This window comes from Prionailurus bengalensis, chromosome B1, assembly GCF_016509475.1.
Source record: "Prionailurus bengalensis isolate Pbe53 chromosome B1, Fcat_Pben_1.1_paternal_pri, whole genome shotgun sequence".
Classification (NCBI taxonomy): Eukaryota; Metazoa; Chordata; class Mammalia; order Carnivora; family Felidae; genus Prionailurus; species Prionailurus bengalensis.
Genome location: NC_057344.1, coordinates 13,833,252 through 13,860,884, shown reverse-complemented (window position 1 = coordinate 13,860,884; position 27,633 = coordinate 13,833,252). Strand labels below are relative to the sequence as shown.

At 40.5% G+C, this 27,633-nt stretch overlaps 1 protein-coding gene across 17 annotated transcripts in view; it reads right to left on the bottom strand.

Moving 5' to 3' along the window:
* Positions 1–27,633, bottom strand: part of TENM3 (teneurin transmembrane protein 3) — a 453,850-nt gene that overhangs the window by 136,813 nt on the left and 289,404 nt on the right. For all 17 annotated transcript variants that reach the window (XM_043557955.1, XM_043557965.1, XM_043557986.1 and 14 more), the window contains one exon: positions 4,209–4,331. In XM_043557955.1, coding sequence (XP_043413890.1) covers positions 4,209–4,331 — 123 coding nt within the window. The remainder of the gene's footprint in view (positions 1–4,208; positions 4,332–27,633) is intronic.

Below are 27,633 nucleotides of genomic sequence, written 5' to 3'. Positions count from 1 at the left end.
GAGAAATTGTTGACGATCGTGGAAAGAGTTGGCCATGGGCAAAGGAGCCAGGCTGCCAGACTGTTGGGAGTCAGTGAGCCAGGAGATGGCCATGACTATTTCCTCTTCACATGCGAGGAAAGCAAGCTCAGAGAGGTTAAGTAACTTGCTCAAGGCTCCAAAGGACATAAATGAAGGAGCTGGGATCTGAAGACAGGCCCCTGTGACTGTTTCCAGCACATCAGACTACATGAATTCCTTGGTCCAGGGGAATAATTTTAGTTTCTGGAAAGAGACTGGTACTGGAGGCTCAAAAACCTCATTCTTACCTCTCCCTTCACATTGTCCACATCTATCGGTTTCGCCTGAGACCCCACACTTCTGACATCTCATCTCCAAAATCTGGAGTCAAAGACGGTCTCAGGAATAATCGATAAAGGATCATGGCATATAATAGAAATTCTTCTCCTACATACTAAATACCGCTTAGAAACTCCCGTTCAAATGAGCTTAAAAGCAAGCAGGGAGTTTACAGAAACCTTAGCACCACGATTGTTCCTTAGAATTGTATTCGTAAAATAAAAATAAAAGAGGACTGAATGAACAAAAGTACTGTATTTAGAAGCTACCACGAGTCAATTGTCTCACTACGTTTAGCACAGTTAATTCGCCCAGGGAGCCTTGTTCAGAATTCTAAGGATTTCTTAAGGGTTGTAATCTAGAATTTCTAAAGAGATGACGTGATATATTTCTCTGGGTAGTTTATAAAACTGAAATAGTGGACGATGGTGTATGGAGACTGGAGGATCATCACAAAGGCTTAAAAGCCATGATCTTAAGGTACCTCCCTCTTCTTGCAAACGCAGTCCCGTCGCGCTCCCCTGAGCCCCGTGTCTTTAAGTATTTAAAAGATACATACCAAGAAGCTTTACTTGGAAAAATGGAAATAAGAATTCCTTATAATTTAGGGTTTTTTTGGGGGGGGGTAGAGAGGGTACTATTCAAGAAATAATAAAGAAGACAGGTGACTACTGTTTAGGTCACACTTTGGACAAGGTCTGAGTCAAGAGCTGGCCTTCTCTCCAAAAGGAAACATTCGTATGAACTCCCAGGGCAGCTGGCCGGCTGGGGACTCAGCTTTCCTCCAGGGAACCTAACTCATCCTGGGACATCTGCTGACTGTTCCTTAGGTAGGGGGCTTCTCCACAAGGCTTGAAGGAAGTGACTTTACTTCCATGGAGATACAGCTGTTCCACAGGCACATAAAAACCGAACCCAGTGCATTCTAGGGTCACCTGGGGAACCGCAGTCTCTCTCAGAGGAGGGGACTTTCAGAACAGTGTTTTTTTGAAACTGTGGACCACAGTCTTTTGCAAACTGTGGAATTACCGAAGTGAGTTTCAACCAGCACTTGTGTAACTGGGAAACACAATAAAATAGAGCGAAAGCAAAAAACAAAAAACAAAGAAAACCAGGTGTGTTTCACACAACGAGGATAAGCATTATTTTGGGAACCAGATTTCAGATGTGTGTGTGTGTGGGTATGTGGATTCCGACATGATGCAGACTTCTCTCTGTGGTCATACAGGATAGTTGCAAACTCTTATCAGCCACAGAATTTCTGAAGCCGTATGTACATGATATTCTTTCAAATGCCTGGAACTGACAGGATCCCAGACAGTTCATTCCAAGGTTGTCCTAAAATCTGCTCACAGATCTGAACCACTGAGCACCTTGACCAACATTACAAAGTAAACAGGTGAAGAAGCTAAACTTTGAATAGCGGTTTAGGCGAGCGGAGGAACGTTGATGCAGGCAGAGGAGGGATTTCTTGGCCAAATCCCAGGAACCAGCACAAGGCTCGAGGAGCATCTCTGAATCCACACTTTCTCAGTATTATGCTTTTCGAGTATTGTGAAACTGAATTAGCCTATTTTCATTTTCAGCATACTAACAGGGCAGGATGTAGTAAAATAAAACATGTCTACAATAAGCCTTTGTCTCTTTAGTCTAATTTCTTGGGTCTGTAAAAAAAAGTTCTCTACATGTGTGGGTCGTTAAGTGCATCGGGCCTTTTTTACAGAAACCATCTACTTTAAGAGACAGGCTACATTTCAATCTGCATAGACTAAAAATAAACACTCTTAATTTCTGTGCAGTTATTCGATCAGTTCACATGTGTGTTATCAGTATACGAAAAATTACATAATTGTTTACTTAATTGCAATTTCCCTCACCTACTGTTTTAATTACTTCGGGTGTGGGGACATATTAGTCACCAGCTTGCAGCTTCTTGGAACGTGGAGAGCTTTGTATTAAAAGGCTCCGTACAGGGGCGCCTGGGTGGCGCAGTCGGTTAAGCGTCCGACTTCAGCCAGGTCACGATCTCGCGGTCTGTGAGTTCGAGCCCCGCGTCAGGCTCTGGGCTGATGGCTCAGAGCCTGGAGCCTGCTTCTGATTCTGTGTCTCCCTCTCTCTCTGCCCCTCCCCCGTTCATGCTCTGTCTCTCTCTGTCCCAAAAATAAATAAACGTTGAAAAAAAAATTTTAAAAGGCTCCGTACAGGTGTGGGGCCAAGGGTGTTTGTTATTACTATGAAAATCCTACGTCTTATAGAATTCCTCAGTCTCCCCAAGAAGGAAGAGAAACGTCATAGGGTATTATTGTTAAAATAAAACAGAAGATGAGAACACAGAGACCAAAAAAAAACCCCCGACGGAAGTGTTAGCCCTGGTGAATGGCTACACGTAAAGTAGTAGCATATGCATAAAAATAAACAAATATATGTTATGTTATGTATAAATCGACCATAGCTTCTTTCTGGTCTTGCAAAGAAACTAGCCATGTGAGGATGAACATAATTGATGCCAAAGCAGAATACAAATACACGAGATAAGAAGAAACAAGGGGGAAGAAAAGCTTGGGAACTGCTTAAAGGCAGATGATATATTTATGAGACAAAACAAGGTATCCTGATCCGGTTGCTTTGCGATATGAAGTATTACGACATTTTGCAAAAAGCCAGAGAATTCCAAATGTCAAAACATATGTACACGCGCACACACATATCAAAATAATAGACAGGGATATACAATATAGATATAGACAGGATAGACAGGTTTATAATCTTGTATTATATATAATATAAATCTACACACGTATGTATACATTTTCCTGGGAGTTCATATGGAAAAATGAAATAAAACATTCTCAAACCTCTGAAATTCCGTTTTAAATTCAGAACAAAATGCTTTGAAAGTCTGTTAGCCAAAGGGCAAACTTTTTTTTTTTAATGTATATTTATTTTTGGAGAGAGAGAAAGACAGAGAGACAGAATGCAAGCTGGGGAGGGGCAGAGAGAGAGGGAGCCACACCATCCGAAGCAGACTCCAAGCTCTGAGCTGTCAGCACAGAGCCCGACGCGGGGCTCGAACTTACGAACAGTGAGATCATGACCTGAGCGGAAGTTGGACGCTTAACCGACTGAGCCACCCAGGCGCCCCCAAAGTGCAAACTTTTGAAGGTTTACAGAAAGGTCAATAAATTCAGAGGAAGGTCAATAAATTCTAATCCTTTAACGTATTTTGTATTTGAAAGCTTTTATAACGAAATTAATATAGTATTCTATACTATAACTCCATAAGCTAGTTGAATGAAAACAAAGCTTAATATGCCCAAGATAATATAAGAGACGATATATTGAATTATAGCCTCTCTACAGACTAAAAGTAAAGCCAAATACACAACTGCAGGAGGGAAAGCTAGAAATGCCCAGCCATCAAATCGGAAGGCAGAAAATCGTATTATTCCTATAATAAAAACGGGAACTTCCAATCTTTCAGGTGAATGCCTAAAAACCCCTGATTAAAAGATGACGTTATATTTCAAAATCGTTTCCCTCTCGGGGCACTCGGGGCGTCTGGGTGGCTCGGTCGGTTCAGCGTCCAACTTCAGCTCAGGTCAGGATCTCACGGTCCGTGAGTTCGAGCCCTGCGTCGGGCTCTGTGCTGATGGCTCGGCGCCTGGAGCCCGTTTCGGATTCTGTGTCTCCCTCTCTCTGCCCCTCCCCCACTCGTGCTCTGTCTCTGTCTCAAAAATAAATAAACGTTAAAAAAAAAAATTCAAACGTTTCCCTCTCCCAGATATAACTGGATGCGACACGGAATCAAATGCATTTATGGGAAAGAGGTATGAAAAGAAACACACACGACACGTAGCGCTTTCTCTTACCATTGTCGCCAGAAGGTAATGACACAGTGTTTGTTGGCGCGGCCTCAGAATTCACTTTTCCGTTCTCAAATGTGTCGTTTTCGGGCTGTTGCAGCTGCCAGTTGAGGCCAAAGAGATGCATCGCTGGGGGTAAAGAATGCGAGTTGTTGAAAAGTCTTGTTTTTAGCTAGGACGGCACATGGTGAGCATGTTTACAACAGGATTCGTACATAACGTTAACATCTCCGTGTTCCGAAATACCAAAGATGACTGTGTTGCAACAATTAGAAAATAAACAGCTTCTAACACAATCGCAGTGTAGGTATCATTGCAGCACCATATTGGTACCAGAAAACTCTGGGGACTGAATCTCTATGCGCTCTGCTTTGTCCGAGTTCCACTCCTCACCATCGCGGAGGTAAGGGGTAAAGTGCTCTGCAGTGACATCTGTTAAACTTGCCTGACCTCAGGCCATTTGCACATGTCGAAACCTTCGTTGCAACATCCTTATATTCTCAAGAAACATGACGCTACTCATTTGGACTAAGGGAAAAAGTAACTGGTCTCACCGATAAATTTGCTGGCCTACGAAATGATCAGAATGGATTTAGATGCACAAAACAGAGTAACACCGGACTATTCTAAATTTAAGACGAGTTTATGACATTCCATTAAAAAATGGCATGGATGATGTAACATGTTATGTGTCAGGTAAGTTCACGTAGAGTTTCTGATGTGGGTATGATAAGCTTGCAAATTTATGAAAACTTTGTAAATGTGTTTACTGATTTTCTTAATTTAAAATATTTAGAAAGTAGACGACTATACGACTTTATAATTATAAATTTATAAATGTAATAGAATTTGAAAAATTTTATTTTTAATATATTTGAAATATTCAGAACAATCACTGTAATAATACTGACTGCTAACACTCAACTAAACATCCATTGGTGTTCCACAGAATACAGTTTCAGAATTAATCCCCAAGGAGGCTAAATATCCACAGGGAGACACAGTTGTAGTCACGATACGTATTGGAATTTACGAGAGAGGTGAAGAAAGACATAGTGTTTAAGAAGTATTGTTAGACACAGCATGATAAGTACCACTGTCAAAAGGCAAGCCCTTATTAAATATGCAACATATGCAGTAACACATTTATACTGGCACAGTGGAAAGAAGAGGCGTTTAGATGTTAGATTTTGGTTTAATCCTCAACTTGGGATTAAATGATGTAATACTGTTAATACTAGTTTTACTTAGAAAATGAGGTTGGTCCTTACTTAATAGATATGAACTTTCTACATAGTATAGGTCTATGGGGGCATATGATGGACAGTTAGTTAATACATAGCAGGACAGCTCCTAGTACCTAAGTATTTCATTTATTTATTCTGTACTCTACTGAACTATATGAAGTCACCTGACCAGACCATGGAAGCTCTCAACATATAGTCCCTTGTGTCTGTAATGCTCACCATCCACTGTAAAATATCCATTTATCACTCAGATGGTAGGCACCAACGATGTGGGGAAGCCGTCTCTGACTGGGCCGACCATCTCTGTCAAGACCATTTTCATTTACTTTTGTATCTCCTGTACCTTATACGTAGGAAGTCTTAATAAGTGTCTGTCAAGTTCACGAAATCTATGTTCTGAGGTTTCAAAATCAAGAAAACAGTTGTGGATGAAAACACAGCAATTTAAAGGAAAAGTTAATAATATAAAAGAAGTAAATGGATAAGAGTAGGGTGTTATATTATTAGTGAGTGATTAATGACTGCACTAGCATAACAGTATACGAAAAGTATATAGTATATAATAGTATATGAAAATAGTATACGAAAGTCCCCTAGTACCGTATACAATTAAAGTTAAAAGATTCAACAGTTTGATTTGAAAAGATTTCAACACTCTACAAGTTTCACAATCTTTCATTAACAATACCTGAAATACAATCATAATAAGTGATTGTATAATAATATACAAACATAATAATACAATAATATATTATATTATTATAATATATATAATACGTTATCATTATATCACATATATCATATATAATATATGAGCATATATATCAATATATATTAATATATATTAATATATGTATCAATATATATCATATATATGATAATAATATACAAACATAACCCTAATAAGAAACACAGCAAACAGATACACACAGAGCTACATCTACCCTGTATATCTGTAAAATGTACATACTCCCCTCTCGAATCATAATCTGCCAGCAACTCCTTTCAAACTCTGGTTTTTCAAGGATTAAGATATACGTTATAGAATCCTTGAATTCAAAAACTGTCAACTTGTAAGGAAGTATAGCTTCACATGTCATTTTGCATTAAATTGCTTAGTATTTGAGCGGCAAAATGTCAGGAGCTTTCTAAACATTTATTGCTTCGTACGTTTTTCAAGGTTTCAGATATTTCAGCAATTTTTGAATGAAATAATGGGAACTGGTCCTGCATACAGGAGGTTTGACAGACGTACTTTGGCATGCCAATGATAAATATTCCGAAAGGGTCAAAGTTTCTCCACAAAATAATTTATCATCATCGTGGGCTTTTATGTAACATAAAAAGTCTCCCAGGATGATAGATTTGCTTATATTATTGGTTTTAATAGACTTTGAAGTCAAGAGAGAGAGAGACTCAAGAGAGAGAATCAACGGAAACTGCACAATGTCAAATATTAGAAAGTGATCTTATGTGTGTGTTTGGAGAGTGATTTTATTTTATTTTGGTTTTGTTTTTTTTTTTTTGCAATTTTTTTGTTTTATTTTTTTAGGCAATAGCTTTCTCATATATATTTGTCTTACAGAAAATCTCAATAAAATGAAATTCCAGTTCTACTTAAGATGTTGTATAATGAGAACCCTACCCAGTAATATTACATCTCTTAACATCGCACTGAAAACAGAGACCAACAAGTTGTTTGGTCTTGGGGTATTATGTACTTTGAAAATCTTGGGCGTTTGGTATTGAGTGGTGCTCTTGACGCTCATTATGTGTAACTTGAGATTTTTATACAAATACAGGGTGTCAGTCAGACTGACTCCAAAAATGACAGAGGCAAAGACAGAGGCAGCAAACTCATAAAAGTCAAAAATGCGATAGAAATTACTGAGCACTGGTGCAATAAAACTCTGTGGGAAGTCTTGGCAGACAAAGGCGGGGAAAATCGGTGAAATAAACTACATATGCAAATAAAGGCGGATGAGCTAATCCTTCAATGCCTGAGCTGGAAAGCACGTTTGAAGCCATGGGAAGGCGTCTGGTGCCACTACTCATGAAGGGTAAAATCAATCCTTGATTTATGCATGAGCCAGTTGGGGGGCAGGGGGTTGTCCAGAAGTGGCTGGGAGCTAGCTCTGTGCTCTTGTGAGCCCCTCACCCCCGGGGCAGAGAGCTTAGGTGGGCAAGCCTGCACACAGTGTTCCTTGTGTTAGTGTTAGATCTCTTTTTAAAGAAAACGTTCACTGGACATTTACTATGTGTCAAATGTGTGTTACTGCCTCACCTGTTTTATCTCCCTGAATCTTCACAAAGACCCCACTTAATACTATTTTTTTTTCATTTTAAATCTGAGAAAATTGAGGCTTTTAAAAATATTTTTCAGAGAAAGAGAGAGAGAGAGAGAGAGAGAGAGAGAGAGAAGGGTAGGGGCAGACAGAGAGGGAGAGGGAGAGAGAGAGAGAGAGAGAGAGAGAATCCCAAGCAGGCTCCACACTCTCAGTGCAGAGCCTGGTGCAGGGCTTGATCTCACGAACAGAACTGTGAGATCATGACCTGAGCAGAAATCAAGAGTCTGATGCTTAACCAACTGAACCACCCAGCCACTCCGAAAACTGAGGCTTTTTCAGAGTTTTAGGTTTCAAGCAGGTCAACAGTGGACGTTGCCCTTAAACTCAGACCTGGAGGACAGGCATTCCACAACATGCCTGTCCTCTCTTCTACCGGGGGGCAGTGGAATATGAAAATCCACGCAGAAGGAGGTGAAACGTGACTTTTGTGGGGGCCGCAGGCTAGACAATGTTTTCTACTAGATCTGGAAAACTGAAGGCAGAGATAGTATCTGACGGCGGAGGATGGGCAAAGATATTAATAAGGAACATTTGTGTATTCCAGGCATGGTTCTTCTGTATGAGTACTTTTCACTGTACTATATTCTCTTTTTGAGGAGAATAATTTATAGTAATAGGATAATGATGGAATTAACAACGGGCTATTGTGGTTAACTCTAAGAGTCTGAAAAACAGCAATTTAAAAACTACATGTGTGTATTTCAAAGTTACAGAAAGAGCATTCATGTAGCTTTAATCTTAAAAAATTCGTTTCTGGTCTCTTGTTTCACAGTTTTATATTGCTATTTCCATGTACTTCTGGCGGTTTTAATGAGGGGCGGGGCCTGGGTTCATATCTAAAATGTTACTCAAGGAAGAATGGAATTTGTGAATGGCAGCAGTAAGTATATGTCTGCTCAAGTGTGTTTATATTTTAAAATACTTTGATGTCTATTATCTTCTGATAATGTACTGCCTGAGGGGGGTCATTATCCCTGTTGTGAGCGAAACACAGGCAGAGAGAGGGTTAGTGACTTACCCAGTGTTTTTTAAAAAGTTAGTGTAGAAAGACAACTCATGATACGAGATCTCTTGACCCAATTTCAGGACCTCTCTTCCTATACTGTGCTGTTTTCCTTCTGAATTGTTCTGAGTTAAAACTGAGCATTCACATTAAAGAAATTAAAAAGAAATTCTAACACAAATTATTAATTTATTTTTTGACAGTACATATGATCAGAAGCTGTCCATTTGTCGAAATTGGCTTCTAAATACAAGATGCTTACCCACTGAAAATGGTAGCATTTTAAAATCATTTGTTCGCTGTTTGTCTGGAATTAGAATGTATTTTCTTTGTATTAAACATCTTCGAAATTATGGTTAAGTCCCCAGTTGGTCTACAAATGTCTGTCCTTATATCCAATAGAAATAAATATACACACAGCACCAAAACACATGAACGAGAATGTTCTCAGAAGCATTATTTGTAATAGCCACAAACTGGAAACCCAGATGTCTGCCAGCAGGAAAGAGGAAAAACAAATTATAGTGTAGTCATACAAGGGATTCTATAGACCAATGTAAATGAATAAGGCATTGCCAGATGCAACGGTATGGATAAATCTCACAAGCACAGTATTGAGCAAGAGAATCCATTCACAAAAACAAACAAACAAACAAAACCCATGAATGTTGTGTAAGTCAATGCGTATGAAGTTCAGAAGCAGATAAAATTAACTGGTAGGAACAAAAGTCACCAGAATGATTACCTCTAGGGAGGCGGGGCTAGGTAATGACTGGCAAGAGGCCATAGGGTACTTCTGGAATGCCAGGAGTATTTTATTTTTCTATCTGGGTGGGGGTTCCACTGGTATGTTGGCTTATGATCTGTATACTTTTCTAAATGAATATTACCCTTAAATTAAAATTTTTATTCTGGGGCGCCTGGGTGGCTCAGCTGGCTGAGCGTCTGACTTTGGCTCAAGGTCACAATCTCATGGTCCGTTGAGTTCAGGCCCCACATCGGGCTCTGTGCTGACAGCTCAGAGCCTGGAGCCTGCTTTGGATTCCGTGTCTCCCTCTCTCCCTACCCCTCCTGTACTCACATTCTGTCTCTGTCTCAAAAATAAACAAACATGAAAAAAATTAAAATTTTTATTTAAAAGCAGTCCATCTAACACAGAGCAAAAGTAGCGAATGTATATTTTCACTTCCCCACACCCTCCCTGCGGGGGCTTGTCTCTCTGAGGCTCCTAGGTGTTCTCTTAGGAAAGATACCAATGTAGAAGGGGAAGTGACTCCATCAGAGGAATTGGAGGGAAGAGTGAGGAAAGGCTTCTTTGAACAACTGTACGATCCAGGATCCCACTCGTGGGTTATACAACTCAAAAGAACTGACAGCAGGGACTCAAAGAGATATGTGCACGTTCGTGTTCACAGCAGCGCTGTTCACAGCAGCCCAGAGGCAGAAACATCCCAATGTCCATCGACAGAAGAACGGATAAAGAACACGTGGTAGGTACGCACAATGGAATATTACTCAGTCGTAAAGAGGAAGGAAATCTTGCCACGTGGTATAACACGGATGGACCTTGAGGACGTTACGTTCAGTGAAATACGCCAGTCACAAGAAGACAAATACGGTTTGATTTCACCTACAAGGGGTCTCTAAAGTAGTCGAATTTATATGGCGGTCACCAGGGGCGAGGGGTAAGGGAAAACGGGGAGTTGTGGGTTAAAAGGTGCAGAGAGTAAATTCCGTAAGATGCCGAAACGCTGGAGATCTGTGGCACAGCAATGTGGATATGTCACAGAGCCCATGAACTGGCCAGACTGCTTGTCTACCACTTAAATCACGCCCTTAATTTCCCTGCTTCCGAGCCTTTGTTCCTATCGTTCCTGGCTTCTGGGAGGCCACCCCCCAAGTTGTGTCTGATGAGCTCTCGACTGATACCCGGAGGTCTAGTTGACATGATTATTTCTTCATGAAGCCTTCCTGGAATTGAGAACTATTCTGCACTACCATAACACTTTGTAGTATTTAACCTGAAACATCTCACTTTGTATTTGAATAGATTTTTTACTTTCTGCAGTGTGAGGCGTGGGGAGTTGCAAGAGAACACGAATCTTTGCAGCTAGGGGGTAAAACATGCACTCTGAGGGGAAAAAGAGAGATGAGTGTGGGAAGAAAGGGAATAAATGATAGGATTTTAGCTCTGAAAAAATAAGAGACGATCGTTAAGGGAAAAGTTTAATACATAATTCAGTTTTTTCAATATTGTGCTTCAAGTGGATCTTAGAGGCCTGGATCTCTGTGGCTGAACGGGTCCCTGAGAAACAGGGGTGACTAACAGAGCCTCTGAGACTGTTAACCGTAAGAAGCAGCCTTGGGGCCACTGAGTCTAATTCCTCCCTTTTTTCTCAGGGCAGGAGAATCTAGATTTCCAAGATGACGCCCAGTCTTTTAAAATTAGTTGTAATATCTAATAACGTTTGTCAGCCTCAAACGCAGTGAGCATATTTTTAAGAACATCACCCAAGTCGATCATAAAAAAAAAAAAAACAAACTATCATGATCATCAACTCTAGGAGTAACTCACATGGGTGGTAAGCCACCAATCACCAGAGCAACCTATGCTACTAACAGCCAAATAGTCTACTTCAGACTGTATCGTTTTAGGTTGCCTCACGGTGTTCTTAGATTACAACCAATCTGAAGATGTTAAAAGTGAAATATTTCTTCTATGATTTAAAAAAATCCATTCTATAATCTCTCAGTTTTTCTTCTGTAGGCTTTCCCAACTCATGGTAAGACCAAAAAGAAACAACCCTCACTGATCGAAATAGTTTTGAGACAGTATTCTAGTGAAGGATTATCGGCGAGATTTTACGATGACATTTTCTTTCAGACTCAAAGGCCATTTGAGTGAAAGAAATTATAGCATACGTTCCTTCTACCTTTCAAGGCTGAGGGAGGTGAAAGGAATCCGCGATATTATAGCTATTTTACCTCTTCCCCATAGAAAAAAAGGGCATGCCATTGTTTTTACCCAGTATATGTTGGTTTGATACGTAAAAGCCAGCATGTGGCATACTTGAAACCAAAATGTGTCATTAAAGGAAATTATACGCCACCAAGCAGCAAGTTCGGCGCCATTTTTAGTTCCAAGTTGCGAGAAAAGGTGCCAAATTTTGATCTTGTCTCTGGGGACCATGCCATGAAAGTTGTTATCACAGCTACTATTATTTCTACTGGCATGACTGTGTTCTCGGATACTGCCAAACACGGATGGGAAGGAGGGGTGGCGACAGCTGGTGACACGGTCCAGCAATCTGCCAGGACCATGGAGCAAATTATAGGGGATGTTGTGAAGCGAACACAGAAGCAGGCACCCTTGCCATCGGAAAGCTGAACGTAGCTTTATGCCACCAGAACCCTGATGAGTAACATTCTAAGGCTTTGGCAACTTAGAGGATAGTTCTTAGCGCGCCTGCCGTTACTGGCTAAGTGCTGTTTAATATTACAAGATCAAACAAACATTCTCACAAAGACAGAAAATAAAATATGAGGTAATACGAGAACCAGAAAATATCATCTTGAGAAGGTCTGCAATTCAGTTTTGTTGACGCTTCCAAAGACTTGCAAGTTCACCGGTGCAAGCTAAGGTCTTGAAGTTCCCCCTTCTTGTAACTGACCTCACATCTACCGTGGTGCGTTTTCCCCGAAATAATCTTTCTGAGGAAGATTCATTAAGAACATGTGAGGGGCACCTGGGTGGCTCCGTCGGTGAAGTGGCCGACTTCGGCTCGGGTCATGATCTCGCGGTCCGTGAGTTCGAGCCCCGCGTCGGGCTCTGCGCTGACGGCTCGGAGCCTGGAGCCTGTTTCAGATTCTGTGCCTCCCTCTCTCTGACCCTCCCCTGTTCATGCTCTGTCTCTCCCTGTCTCAAAAATAAACAAATGTTAAAAAAAAAAAAATTAAAAAAAAAAGAACATGTTACCAGAGGTGCCAAGAAAAGAAAGTCAGAATTTGACCTTCTATAGCGAAGGGCACAGTTTTCAACATATTGCCTGTGCCACCTCGTGGAGCCTTTGTTTATATTAAAAGAGAACTGGGTCCCGTCTCGATTCTGGCTCCAACTACCTGTGGGACCTCGGCAAGTCACTGGGCTTCTCTGAGGCTTGTATCTCCCGTTTATATAAATATCTGAAGAGCTTGCACGGAACGATCTTTAAGGTCTCTCCCAGATTTAAGTTCTTTGGTCTGTCAATATGTTTTAAAATAGGAATATCTAGGGGCGCCTGGGTGGCGCAGTCGGTTAAGCGTCCGACTTCAGCCAGGTCACGATCTCGCGGTCCGTGAGTTCGAGCCCCGCGTCGGGCTCTGGGCTGATGGCTCAGAGCCTGGAGCCTGTTTCCGATTCTGTGTCTCCCTCTCTCTCTGCCCCTCCCCCATTCATACTCTGTCTCTCTCTGTCCCAAAAATAAATAAATGTTGAAAAAAAAAATTTAAAAAAAAAAATAAAAAAAAATAAAATAGGAATATCTAGACTACATCATTGAGTATGGGCAAAAACATCAGGCATCAATAAGATATCAACATATTAGAATACTAATGCTGTCCCTTTTTTTTTTAATTTTGAAAATAAAATGGCAGAGGCCAAACTACCACGTCACGCACACCAATTCCCTCGGTATCTTGGGCTTTGAAGGCAACATTTCCTCATTTTTTGTTTCAATTTCATGAATACATACATACACATGATGCGCATGTGCAGTGATTAGATTTTATGGAACAAAATCAGAAAAATCCTCTTTAGTATAAGGTAATGATTTGATGTGATACATGCTTACAGGATACAGCCCGGTTTTCAATGTGAAATGAAAGCATCTCATGTAAAGATGTAGTTTGTAACTTGGACCCCTACTGGTCTGAACTGTCATTAGGAATACATAGTTTTCCATAAATTAGCTTTTGTTTTGGATTTCCTGCTGTGTTCATATACATGTTGAGGGAGTGTGTTAGGCAATATTTTGGCATTTGAATCCATTATTATTTGTTATTAGCTTTCTAAGTCTAATATTATTCCAACAGTCTGTATCCTGCCTCTCAAACATGGTTGTATTTATTTATCTCACTATCTATTTATCTATCTATCCATCTACCCATCCCAAATATGGTCACTCAAAAATCAGTATTTTTGGAAAACTTTCATATTAATACGTATTCAAGCTGTCATGAAGGAGAAGGGTATTACCCCAACCATAGGATATTTTGATATTCAAAGGAGCTAATAACACTTGAGTAGGAAGTTCCTCGGAGTATTAGAAGATAACATGCTAAAATCATAGATTTTATGTAAACTAACAATTTTTCAGGGAGGGAGGGGGAAAGAGAAAAGGAATGGCTGCTGATATATGTCCATTCTGGGTGTTTCTCCTTTCTATTCTGTTTTTGGCATTAGGTTGCCAATGTTAAGGTAGAATCACTTGGGTGATGAAAATGTCTTGATGAGATAGTGATTCAGTTACGTAGATTTGCCAGAATATTTGACTCCTGTTCTCTTAAAAATTAAGTGTATATTAAAAATGTCACTTCTAATTTCATTGCTTTTTTTTTTTCTTTCCTAACTGTGTCGACTCAGTGTGACACATTGAAGGTGCCATTGAGGGGACAGTTACTCTAGCCGTCCACTGACGGCCAATGACGACGCTGGCGGGGCTTATGAGAATCCAGCTGTTGTGTCTGTCACCAAGGGAATTAAATCAGGACTTCGAAAACAGACTGTTTTCCTAATGTTTCGTTCATTTTCTCTCATGTCCAGGCTCTGTTTTCTGAATGAAAGAAGCATTCAGTCTCCAAGCTCGTGGAGAGAACAACGTGTTCGCCATTATGATTAGGTGTCCAAAGGGGCCAGTCATTATCAATCGACTGGATAATCCTTGAGGAAACAGTTGTCAGCATTAAGGAGTATGGCAAGAGGACCAATTTCAAGAGCATTCAAAATACACAATGAAATCATTTACATGATGTATGGACCATTCCCTGCATGCCAATATACTGACCTTGCTCTTCTCACGAAATGTACGTAACAGAGGATTCATCAGCGACAGCTGTTAGCAGCTTTGCCATTGAAACCTCATGGATCTACTCATTATTCAAAAGCCAGTTTTCATCTGGATTCCTTTCTTCTGTAATAGCGGTAAGAGCTGTATCTTACTTTTTTGTAACCAGTATGTATGCATGTTAATAATCTACTTAAACAGAGAATCTTTTTGGCTTGTTTTGACTATTTGGCAAAGGGAGTAGAACAGACCTGAAAATTACAATTCTTTGGAAGTGTAAGACACTTTAATCCTCTTTATTAAAAGACCCGACTATTAAGGACATGGAGATTCCTAGAGGAAAACTGGTTTATTAAAATATAGCAAAGAGCAGGGGCACCTGGGTGGCTCAGATGGTTAAGCGTCCAACTTCAGCTCAGGTCATAATCTCCCAGTCCGTGGGCTCGAGCCCTGCGTTGGGCTCTGTGCTGACAGCTCGGAGCCTGGGGCCTGCTTCAGATTCTGTGTTTCCCTCTCTCTCTCTGTCCCTCCCCTGCTGTCTCTGTCTCTCCCTCTCTCAAAAATAAATAAAAACATTAAAAACATTTAAAAAGCATACGGCAAAATCCAGAAAAACATCCCCCCCAAAATAGGCCATTTCTCCCAAAGAGGGAAAATATGATCTGTGAGTGTGTGTGTGCACATGTGTGCATGCATGGTTGTTGAGTGGCAACTTGCAACAAGATCAACGACCCTTCGGGAATCTGGGCACAACCAGCTCAGGTAGTTTGCTGTTTATCCACGGTTCATCAACAAAAATGTGGTCACCATCGTCTGCCTCATCAATTCTGACGAGTGACGTGCAATCTACTTGACCACTTCAGGCACCTGGTACATGACAGTAACTTTGACCGATCGTATCAGTCTTCCTTGACCGTCTCACGTCATCACACAGGTGGGAACAGATCCTCGGAAGCCAGTGTTCCAGATGCTTCCCCATTAACCTGGGCTGACTTGGAGGGCAGGTTTCCTTACTTATGAACTTATCTTGATGATTACTAATGGATATTTATGAAGCATTTGTGGACATTTACGTCCAAGTGAAACACAAAGGAAGTTGTCATCTCTGATCAGGACACCGGCTCACAATGTCAACCCGCCTTTGTCTCTGGTGGTCTCACACTCCTTTCCTAAAAATAAGTGGCCCACTTTCCTGCTTTAACCATGCATTGCTTCTCTCTCTGTGATTCTTTTCTAAGATTATAAAGAATTTCTCAGAAGAAGTGAAAAGCATCTAAAAATATCTTGACTCTAAAAATAGGGAAGAATGGTAGAATTTGTAATTATCTGAAATGACTGAAATAATACGGTTAGGTTTTATGTACAAATGCCGTGTACCTCACATAGGCTCACTAACCACATCACGCAGTTAGGTTGTTATACTACAAACGTAGTTAGTGAAAAGATTAAGGATCTAGAATGAAATTAAAAGGCACAATCAATGGGGGTGCCTGGGTGGCTCAGTCGGTTAAGCATCCGACTTTGGCTCAGGTCACGATCTCACGGTTCGTGGGTTTGAGCCTCGGGTCGGGCTCTGTGCTGACAGCTCAGAGCCTGGAGTCTGTTTCGGATTCTGTGTCTCCCTCCCTCTCTGCTCCTCCCCCCCGCCCCACACTCTGTCTCTCTCTCAAAAATAAATAAACATTAACACATTTTTTTTTTTAAAAGACACAATCAATGAAGGGGACCTACAGCATTTTCCGTCTCGTCAGCAATGATTCCTATACGTTTTTTAAAAATGTGCCCATCGCCTTCATGATATAATTGTGAACCATCTATGCCTTTTTATCTTAAAACTAAATATTTTTACACTTACATACTTATTTCCTCCGTGGGATTATTAGCTTAAAAATTTAAATGCATTTATTTTCAGAGAACACGTTATAGCATCACCTTAAAGGAAAAATCAGTATCTCCTGATACAAATAGAAGACAGTAAGAATAAATGGACTAAACCGTAAGCGATGTTATTAAAATCTATGCAGAAATGATAGGCAGCAAAAGTGTTCTTTTTCATGAAAGAAGGATTACAGATACGTGTCATGACACGCGAACATCTGCCGACAGCTTCGTAATGACAGAATCAGATGCGATGGGGTAAGAATACAAAAGGGAATACATTCCTCATTTTGTAATTCGGTCTTATTTATTCTCTCCTGTCCACGTACCGCCTTTAAATTCTTAAATCCTTGTGAGGAACAATACTTTGCGAAATGGTGGGGAAAAGTCCCAGAATCAAGATCAAAAGACCCAGATTATAGTCCCTGTCCAAATACACACTGTCTTTACCACAGGGCAAGCCACTGATTCTCTGGGCCTGTGACTTCTCCTTCTAAAAAGTGTGGCTATGGAATCGAATAGAAACCCCAGAACTAGACCCACAAACGTATGGCCAACTCATCTTTGACAAAGCAGGAAAGAACATCCAATGGAAAAAAGACAGTCTCTTTAACAAATGGTGCTGGGAGAACTGGACAGCAACATGCAGAAGGTTGAAACTAGACCACTTTCTCACACCATTCACAAAAATAAACTCAAAATGGAGAAAGGACCTGAATGTGAGACAGGAAACCATCAAAACCCTAAAGGAGAAAGCAGGAAAAGACCTCTCTGACCTCAGCCGTAGCAATCTCTTACTCAACACATCCCTAAAGGCAAGGGAATTAAAAGCAAAAATGAATTACTGGGACCTTATGGAGGTAAAAAGCTTCTGCACAGCAAAGGAAACAACCAACAAAACCAAAAGGCAACCAACGGAATGGGAAAAGATATTTGCAAATGACATATCGGACAAAGGGCTAGTATCCAAAATCTATAAAGAGCTCACCAAACTCCACACCCGAAAAACAAATAACCCAGTGAAGAAATGGGCAGAAAACATGAATAGACACTTCTCTAAAGAAGACATCCGGATGGCCAACAGGCACATGAAAAGATGCTCAACGTCGCTCCTTATCAGGGAAATACAAATCAAAACCACACTCAGATATCACCTCACGCCAGTCAGAGTGGCCAAAATGAACAAATCAGGAGACTATAGATGCTGGAGAGGATGTGGAGAAACGGGAACCCTCTTGCACTGTTGGTGGGAATGCAAACTGGTGCAGCCGCTCTGGAAAGCAGTGTGGAGGTTCCTCAGAAAATTAAAAATAGACCTACCCTATGACCCAGCAATAGCACTGCTAGGAATTTATCCAAGGGATACAGGAGTACTGATGCATAGGGGCACTGGTACCTCAATGTTCATAGCAGCACTCTCAACAATAGCCAAATTATGGAAAGAGCCTAAATGTCCATCAACTGATGAATGGATAAAGAAATTGTGGTTTATATACACAATGGAGTACTACATGGCAATGAGAAAGAACGAAATATGGCCCTTTGTAGCAACGTGGATGGAACTGGAGAGTGTGATGCTAAGTGAAATAAGCCATACAGAGAAAGACAGATACCATATGTTTTCACTCTTATGTGGATCCTGAGAAACTTAACAGAAACCCATGGGGGAGGGGAAGAAAAAAAAAAGAGGTTAGAGTGGGAGAGAGCCAAAGCATAAGAGACTCTTAAAAACTGAGAACAAACTGAGGGTGGATGGGGGGTGGGAGGGAGGGAGGGTGGGTGATGGGTATTGAGGAGGGCACCTTTTGGGATGAGCACTGGGTGTTGTATGGAAACCAATTTGACAATAAATTTCATATACTGAAAAAAAAGTGTGGATAATTATATTGGATTTACTATGTTGCTATAAGGAACAATGATAGCAGCTAAAGCTAATTGAGCACTTACATTTTACCAGGCACATTAATTATTTTATTAAAGGTCTCCAAGAGCTGTACTCTTATTAATCCTACCTACACTGATGAGGAAATTCAAGTTTATGGAGGGTAGTTCCCTGCTCAAGACTCCACAGCTAGTAAGTGACAGAGGTAGGATACAAAACTCAAATCTTCCTGCTTTGAGGGTCTACGCTTAAAAGCAGCATTCTGAAAGTATGTTGTAATGGGATAATGCAAATCATCGTGGTAAAGATTACATCTCACTCATCTTCGTGAATTCAGTGTTTCGGAGAGAAATTCAATAATTGCTACACTTAGTGGAAATAAATTGACTGTGCTACTTGGTAATAATTATGAGGAAATGCCCATAAAAAACAAATTCCACTATGAAAGAGTACTTGCATCATTTTTTTTTTCCCCACAATGAAGGAACCCGTATTCTAGAACCACATGCAGTGACCTTCAAGGTCATCTTGGATATCCTTCTGTAGTCCCGGGAAATGTAGGGAAGTACCTGGAAGGTGTTCTCTGCTTTAGGGGCAGAAGGCCTATTACAAGTGATGAAAGAGCTCCCTAGTGAAGGCAGATGGAAAGATCAGTCTGTGGGTCAAGTATTAGGGAGAAAAGACGATTCCAGGACGGAGCCGGCCAATGTTACGTCACCTTCCCGACGAAGACCACTGGGAAAAGAGGACTAAGTCGGTCTTTGGAAACCTAAACAAGTTACTAGTGATGGAATCCACCAGGTAAAGGATAGACTGGGAGTTCTTATCTTTCAAAACCCTGAATTTTCTCTCAAAAACCATCTGAGGAGTATACAGAAGTGGGTCTAGATTCAAATAGAATTGTTCCTTGATTCCGTTTGTTATGTACTTAAAATGCACAATGGGACGGGTCTCAAAGTAATGTCTTTTAGGTCCAACTCAATAAAAATAATTGGACAGGCTGACCTCTATGGTTATTAGAAGCAGAGCAACATGATTTTCATTTCCTAACAATGTTTGAAATACAGGAAACATATGAGTTAAATTTCTTCAAAAGAGATTAATAGAGTACTCAGGGATGTTGAGAAAGAACTCACAAATACCATCTTTTAACAGTGTTAAAACTGTCTCCTGGGCAAACAAAACTCTCAAAGTATGTGTACTTGTTATCTAAAAACAAGGGGATGGGGTGCCTGGGTGGCTCAGTCGGTTGAGAGTCTGACTTCGGCTTACGTCCAAATCATGGCATGGGTTCAAGCTCCTCATCGGGCTCTGTGCTGACAGCTCAGAGCCTGGACCCTGTTTCGGATTCTGTCTGTCTGTCTCTCTCTCTCTCTCTCTGCCCCTCCCCAACTCATGCTCTGTCTCTCTCAAAAATAAACATTAAAAAAATAATAAAAAAATAAAACACAAAATAAAATTAAGGGGGGGGGAAACAAACATAAACAGACCATAAATTTTTGTGGCAATTTTTTTAATTAAAAAATTTTTTTAGTGTTTTTATTTTATTTTTGAGAGAGAGAGGGAGGGAGGGAGGGAGGCAGAGCGAGCATGCATGTGAGCAGAAGGGGAGCAGAGATAGAGGGAGACACCGAATCTAAAGAATCAGCACAGAGCCTGATGCGGGGCTCGAACTCATGAGCCAGAGCCGTGAGATCATGACCTGAGCAGAAGTCGATGCTTCACTGACTGAGCCACCCAGGTGCCCCCTTGTGGCAATTTTAAATCAAGTTGCCCCAACCTTCCAAGGTTAACATTTCTTTCCCCCTTCTAGATGGTTACCTACAAGATGGGTTCCTAGCTACACTAAGTCAACAACGAAAACAAATGTGTATCATCACTTTTTGTCTGCAGACACGTCTCGATTTTATCTTTATTATATCACAATATATTGCTCTTAATAGTCCTGAAAAATGATTCTTTGGGCCACATTTCGGTCATGTGGTGACACTTCAGATTTGCCCTTACGTCAGCTTATGTCCAAACACACAATCCTACTTACTACTCAGGCTTTTGCAGGAAAACCTTTCTCTAATGCTCAGACTCAGGGAGTTCGGCCTTTGATGCGGTCTCTCGTCTCCTACGTTTCTCCTTTTTAAATAGTCCTCACGATGCTAATTAAGTGCTCAGTGTTTGCATGCCCCGAGATGTCATCTCTAAGAGGGCAAGGACCGTGTGATCGCGTTCGCCTCTGTACCTGTCACAGTGTCGCAATAAATAAATATTGCATGAGTGATGGATGGATGAGCGAACGGTCACTTCCTTTTCTGGTGTGACATTACAAAGTACTAACGGAGAAAGCGTGGCACCTTAATTTTAAGGAAGAAAGGCGAGGTGTGAGGAGTTGATTGACATTCTGAGGGTACGCAGAGACAATAAATTGAGAGTCTATACGTATTTGAGTTTTATTTTACCCGTTATACTATAGGACGAGACCTTTGTTTGAATACAGATTCAATGGAATGTAAAGGTTTTATGATGAATTCCTTCCTCTAACTCCTAGCAATCTATCAAGTTTTTTAAAAAATCATTTATGTGCCAGTTACTTTTCCTTTCACCCCTCTGTGTTTAGATATTTCTCCCAGAACACACGGCTCTCAGTACCACTAATGTAAAAGCAAATGACATCTGCAACACCAATTAAATATTTATGCAACGTAGCCCTGAAATGGTAAATATTGTATTATGCTTTCCACTTGTCATTAGTCAGGAGATGTTGCTACATTCTGCAAAAATGATAGCCTAAAACAGAGAAAACAGCACCGTATTTCACAGAGAAGATATTTATGTCTGGCAGAAACTGGAGTTTAGCTGACTTGAAAGGTATTTCTTACTGTTGTCGTCCTTGGGTGTTTTTCAAGTCAGGGAGATCTTTATATTTGAATGGGAAAAACGGTCCGTTTACATAGAGTATTTCTCGTGGATTATTTACCTTCGCTGACCTCGTATCAAGCTGAGAGTAAGAGACACGATTCCGGGGGGAGGAGGGAAGGGCTGCCTTTCCTTTATTTGTATCAATTTCTTGAAATTGGTTGTGATTCCTTTTTTACGCGTAGTAATAAATATCAGGAGAAACTCAACACTGGGCGTCTTTAAGTTGTGCTAATAAAAAGCAGCAAAAAATTTGTAATGTCCACAAGAGGAGCGTGCAGTATACCTCCCTTGCTTGCTCTGGACTCCATTCAGAAGCTACTGACGCAAGTATACAGAGGTGACTATAAAGGAACTGAATTTTAAGTGACCTCTCAGCCTCTGCTAGGCTTCTACGGGATATGCGGACATAGAAAACTAGTATTTTCTATCCATTTCTACAGTTCACAGCGAAAGTCAGGACAGAGAACAAATATGACAAAATAGCTGAACTTTCTGTGGACGGACACACACACACACACACACACACACACACACACACACATTCACCCACACAAAGTGCTGTCCTCAATAAGGAAAAATTACAACGATCTCGAACGGGTCCTTAGTGGATTTTCTCCTTTTTGGATTTATAGACTCACTGCAGAGTGCTGATAGTAATATGCTTTATCCTATGACTACTTTCCTCCTCTTCTAGAGGCGAACTCTTTCGTTCTGATCCTGCGTTCGCCACTGAATCAGGTTTAAATCTGTCCTTCATTTCGCGTACCCAAGGATGATATAAAATATTGATATATTGATGTAAAAATTTTAGGTTATAAGCTTCAAGCCTCTAAAATATAGGCAATCTGTTTTTTTCTCCAATGTGATGAAATCACATTAGTGTTATTAAGAAGCATTCCACCCCAGACAAAACGCATTTTGCAAAATGTAGTGCAACCAGGAATTGAGGGAAGAAGGCGTAGTGAGAAATGGTACGTAATACGTTGCTTGGCTGTGTTCTATCACCTAAGAAAACAGCAGTTTTATTACGAAGACATGTCCAAAAAGAAAAAAAAGAAGGTCACAACACATTTTATTTTGCCATGCATATTTAAATGGTTGATTTTTCATGAAGCACAGAGCGCTGGCATATTTTTCCTTCTGACCCTGAGCTGCATATATATATAGCTGGTACCATAGTCAATTTCAAGGTACACAGAGAGGTAAAAATGTTCATAAAATGCAAATCGACACAGAGGTAGGACAGATAACTGCCACAGCATCGTGACTGCAATGAACCTATATCCGACAGGTTATGTTTTGCTAGATCTAGGGAATGCTTATGTTGTTAAACAGCCTTTTTAGCAGCCATGTGACAACATCTATTTTAGGAATCGGTTGGTAGCAGCTGTTCAAAGGAAATAAATAACTACACATGTATTTTTTAAACGAAAAGGAATATCGAAAATGCAATGTAGTTCTTCGCTTAGCAGCATACGTGAGGAGTCCAGAAGAAAAACCATGCCGGGCTATTTCTTGTTATTAGGAAATGAGTTAACAAATCAGTCCCTTAAAACTTAAGATCTTTGCACGGGGGAAAAAAAAACATGGGGGTTTTGCAGGGAAATGGGATGCAACTATTAAACGGAACAGGGTTTCGTTTTTAGACGTGATGGAAACGTTCTGAAATTGAGGGTGGTGAAGGTTGCAAATTGTGCAAATATATTAAACACCAAGTGAATTGCACACTTTCAATGGGTAAACTGTACAGTATGTGAATAATACCTCAATAAAGCTGTTATTGAAAAAAAATGCTGTCAAATGAATTACTGGTTGGAATAAACAGAGCCAAAAATTGATAATATATGCCAGTGCAATATAATTTGGTAAGATTTTTGTCTTCTCTCATTTTCCTTAAATTTAAAGAACGTGTACAGACACTTTTAGTGCTACTCTACTTGGGAAATTATTTCAATTTTCAGACTCTGTCTAAAAGTATACGGAAATGTCAATGAGGTGAAATTAAATGCCCATGATGGTGTCACTGGAAGTCTGACTCGAATCTGCTGTAGTTTTAAATAATGTTGACATAATTATTCCAACATTTATTTGGACTAAATAATGTTCCAATAATGTTTTTGATTTATGACAAGATTTCTGGCATTTTCTACTGTGTGTAGCATCAAGATTTTGGGTTAGCTAGGGGCGCCTAGGTGGCTCAGTCGGGTTGGGCATCCGACCTTGGCTCAGGTCACAATCTCGCGGTTTGTGAGTTCAAGCCCCGTGTTGGGCTCTGTGCTGACAGCTCAGAGCCTGGAGCCTGCTTCAGATTCTGCGTCTCCTCCACTCTCTGCCCCTCCTCTCTCTGCCCAGAGCTTGTGCTCTGTCTCTTGCTGTCTCTCAATAACAAATAAATGTTAAAAAAAAAATTAAAGTTTCGGGTTAGCTCCCACCCAGGAAAAAGAACCTTCTGTGAGTAAAGAATAATCAAGCCTCCTCACTCATTTATAACTGAACAGAAGCAAAGCCACAGTAACAAAGAGACCATTCCTTTTTTTTAATCCATTCTTTGGTGAACAACTGTTGGATATTTGCCCCTCTTTATAATTTTAGAGCAGGAAAAGGAAGGAGAATGGGTAAATTCAGGCCCAGAAAAAGGGGGGCAGGTATTTTTTTGATAAGTCAGTATCGCAAAGTATTACCACTGAGCTGCACCATTTGTGGTCTGTAGAATTTTCATTGTGTAAAGACACATCAATGTAAAGATTAAAGCATTAGAGAGGACTGTAACTGGGAACTCGGTCATTTAAAGAAAATCATGTGACTCCGCTGAGAAGAATTTCCACGGGTACATGTCTGGACATTTGACTTTTAAAATTGCAATATGGGGGTGCCCGGGTGGCTCAGTTGGTTAAGTGTCTGACTTCAGCTCAGGTCGCGATCTTGTGGTTCGTGAGTTTGGGCCCCTGCATAGAGTTTGTTGCTGACAGCTCAGAGCCTGGAGCCTGCTTCGGATGCTGTGTCTCCCTCTCTCTGCCCTCCTCCGCTTGCGCCCTGTCTCTGTCTCAAAAATGAATACACATTAAAACAATTAAGTCGCGCTATGATCAATCGTGGCACATCCAGTCTATTACATATCAGCTATAGCTTCTCAATTCTACTCACTCCTCTATCCCAACAGGGCTTCATGCCCTCCTGCCTACACTAGTGTTCTAACAGGAGGCGTCTACACTTGTGCTGTCAATATGGCGGCCACTAGCCACGTGTGGCTGTTTGAGTTTAATCAACAACAAAATTTAAACCCAAATTCTGTAGTTCACTAGCCACATTTCAAGTGCTCAACAGTCGCATGTGTCTAGTGGCTACTGAATTGGACGGGGCAGAAAGAGACTGTTTCCATCATCAAATGTAACATTTGACAGAGCTGGCCTTGAGCCGCCTACTCAAGGTGTGGTCTACGGGCCACAGCGGCATCACTTGGGAGCCTGTTTGAGGCACACACCTCTTATTCTCGCTTCGGATCTCCTGAGTCATAATATGCATTTTCATAGGATCCCCACGTGATTCCTAGGTGCACGGAAGTTTGAGAAGCACAAGTCTGTCTTCAGATTACATGTTCTGGAATGCCAGCGAAGCAACCTTACTTTGAGAAAACAACAACATAGATGATTCTTTTTCATTGCTGTGTTTTGGTATCTGCAATTCCTTCCCTATTTTCAGTTCTTCAAAAACCTCAGGGAGGGGAGTATAATATAGGGGGGTCCTTGACACTTGCCAGTCCAGCTTCCGTCATTGACCGGCTGTGTGACTCTAGGTGAGACGTCTCCCTAAGTGGTAGATTCTTTTTGTTAAACGGCTGATAGATTTTTCCTGTTAACTTCATACTCTTGTTGTGAAAATTCAATCAGGCAACTCATATGCCGCTTCAGACGCCATGTCGGGCACACCGTGAGGGCGTCACATGTACCACTGTGGGTATGTCACGTTTTTTTCCTTCCCATGCTTTGGATGACATCTCCTCAAGGCGATCTCCCGCTAACCATTTTGTCATCGAGACTAGTGAACCAAATTCTTCCTCATCTTTTGGCCATCACCTGCTGGATTGGGTCTTTCCCCAACTTCTTCAGCCAGCGACAGGTGTTTTCATTTTCTTTTCTTTTCTTCTCTTTTCTTTTCTTGCTGTTGTTCATAAGGCTCACACTGCTACGGAAGTATGTACCATTCGAAGTGTGCTTGCAAGCATCGTTTGACCATGAGCTTCTGGAAGAAAGAGCTAATTTGAACTTCTAGCATGTATCAGAGTGCCCAGAAAAATGTTCACCTAAACCTAATTATTGAAAAACCATAAACGTACTAGAAGAAAATTTAAGTGATTGATTTATTTATTTAAAGTTTATTTATTGACTTGAGTTGAAACTTAATTCTTGTATTAACAATATTCATGAACTATCTATTGATTCAATTCTCCTTGATGTGTAGTTCGTCAACCATCGTCCGTCACACGTTCAATCCAACCAGATGTGTAAGCTCAAATGCACGCAAATCAAAGGGAGAATGCTAATAGAAGCCTTACTGCCACTATAGACTCTAGCCATCCAAGTCAATTTTACCTCAAAAAACATAGTTTTCATCTTTATTCTGTAGAGAAAATTGCTGTATTTTTGGTTGACAATGAAGCATCATCAGACGATGATTATATTTTCAAACATTAGTTTGTTGTTATTCTTAACAACTAGAGACCCTTACGTGTGATAACATATTTGGAACATATAACTACCATTGTAATGACTCAACATAGTAATTTGAAATATTTTTTATAATATACAGATTTGCAAATATGGTTGATAATAAACTGTGTCATGTGTCAAAAAAAATAAAGTTTATTTATTCCTTTCGGGGGAGGTAAGGCGAGAGAGAGAGAGAGAGAGAGAGAGAGAGAGAGAGAGAGAGAATCCCAAGATGTTTCTCTGCCATCAGCACAGATTCCAACACAGGGCTTGATCCCGTGATCCTGGGATTATGACCCGAGCCAAAATCAATAGATGCTGAACCAAAGGTGCCAATTTAAATGAATTAAAAAAACTCTTTAGAGAGTGAATACTTTATAGGTATAACATGACAATAAGATATTATAGAGAAACATCGATAAACGTGATTGCCTAAAACATTCTATACAACATATGGCAAAACAATTATGAGAAAAATGAAAAATAAATTAGAAAATATATAACATATGTGACAAATGACTCATATCCTTAATGAACACTTGTAAATGAAAGGGGAAAAAAGGAGAATAGCCTCGTGCGGGAAACTGGGCACACACGAAGAAACAGAAATGGTCCATGAGTCTGTGAAAAGATATTCAGTAATAAATGAGAACAACAATAAAATGCTTTAGCCTAAGAGATTGGCAAGGGTTAAAAGAGACTGGCTACTGATAATGAGTAGCATTGGTAGTTGTGTAAACAGGGTAATTTGGCCATGGTTTGCAAAATGTAAGACGTGCCTACCATTTTGGTATACGCTTTCAACGAATTTATTCAGATAAAAAATTTACACACACACACACACACACACACACACACACTTAAATGCATAAGGAAACAGTCACCGCACTTTTGGGACCGAGTGAAACACACCCACTAAATAAAATCAAACACATTATGACGTTTCACAAATGGTAAGCGAGAAAGCTTGGTACCAAATGGATGAAAGGTATGGAACTCTAGCGTATATATGCATGGGAAAAATATCTGGAGAGGTATACACCAAGAAGTTAACGTGCGGCTACCTGTGCACAAAGTTCGCAGCACCCATGGGAATGTATTTTCACTCTCTTTTCCAGCTTTTCCTTATTCTCTGAAATTCTGATACAAACAGGAAAAACAAACAAAACCCATTCTCCTCTCCTCCTCCGTCCCTTTCAGAAAGCTATTCACCTTGACTCTCCCAAGATAACTTTACTGTAGACGAGAGACGTGCTAATACTACATTCTCCTAACTTCTCATGACCTTACTGGAAGGTGACAAAGAAAACTCTAGGAGAGAGGTAATTCCTCAAGCTTTTTATTTTATTTTTTTCTTAAGGTTTGAACTTTATTTATATCGACAGTCCATACGAGAAAAGGGACCTCGAAGGG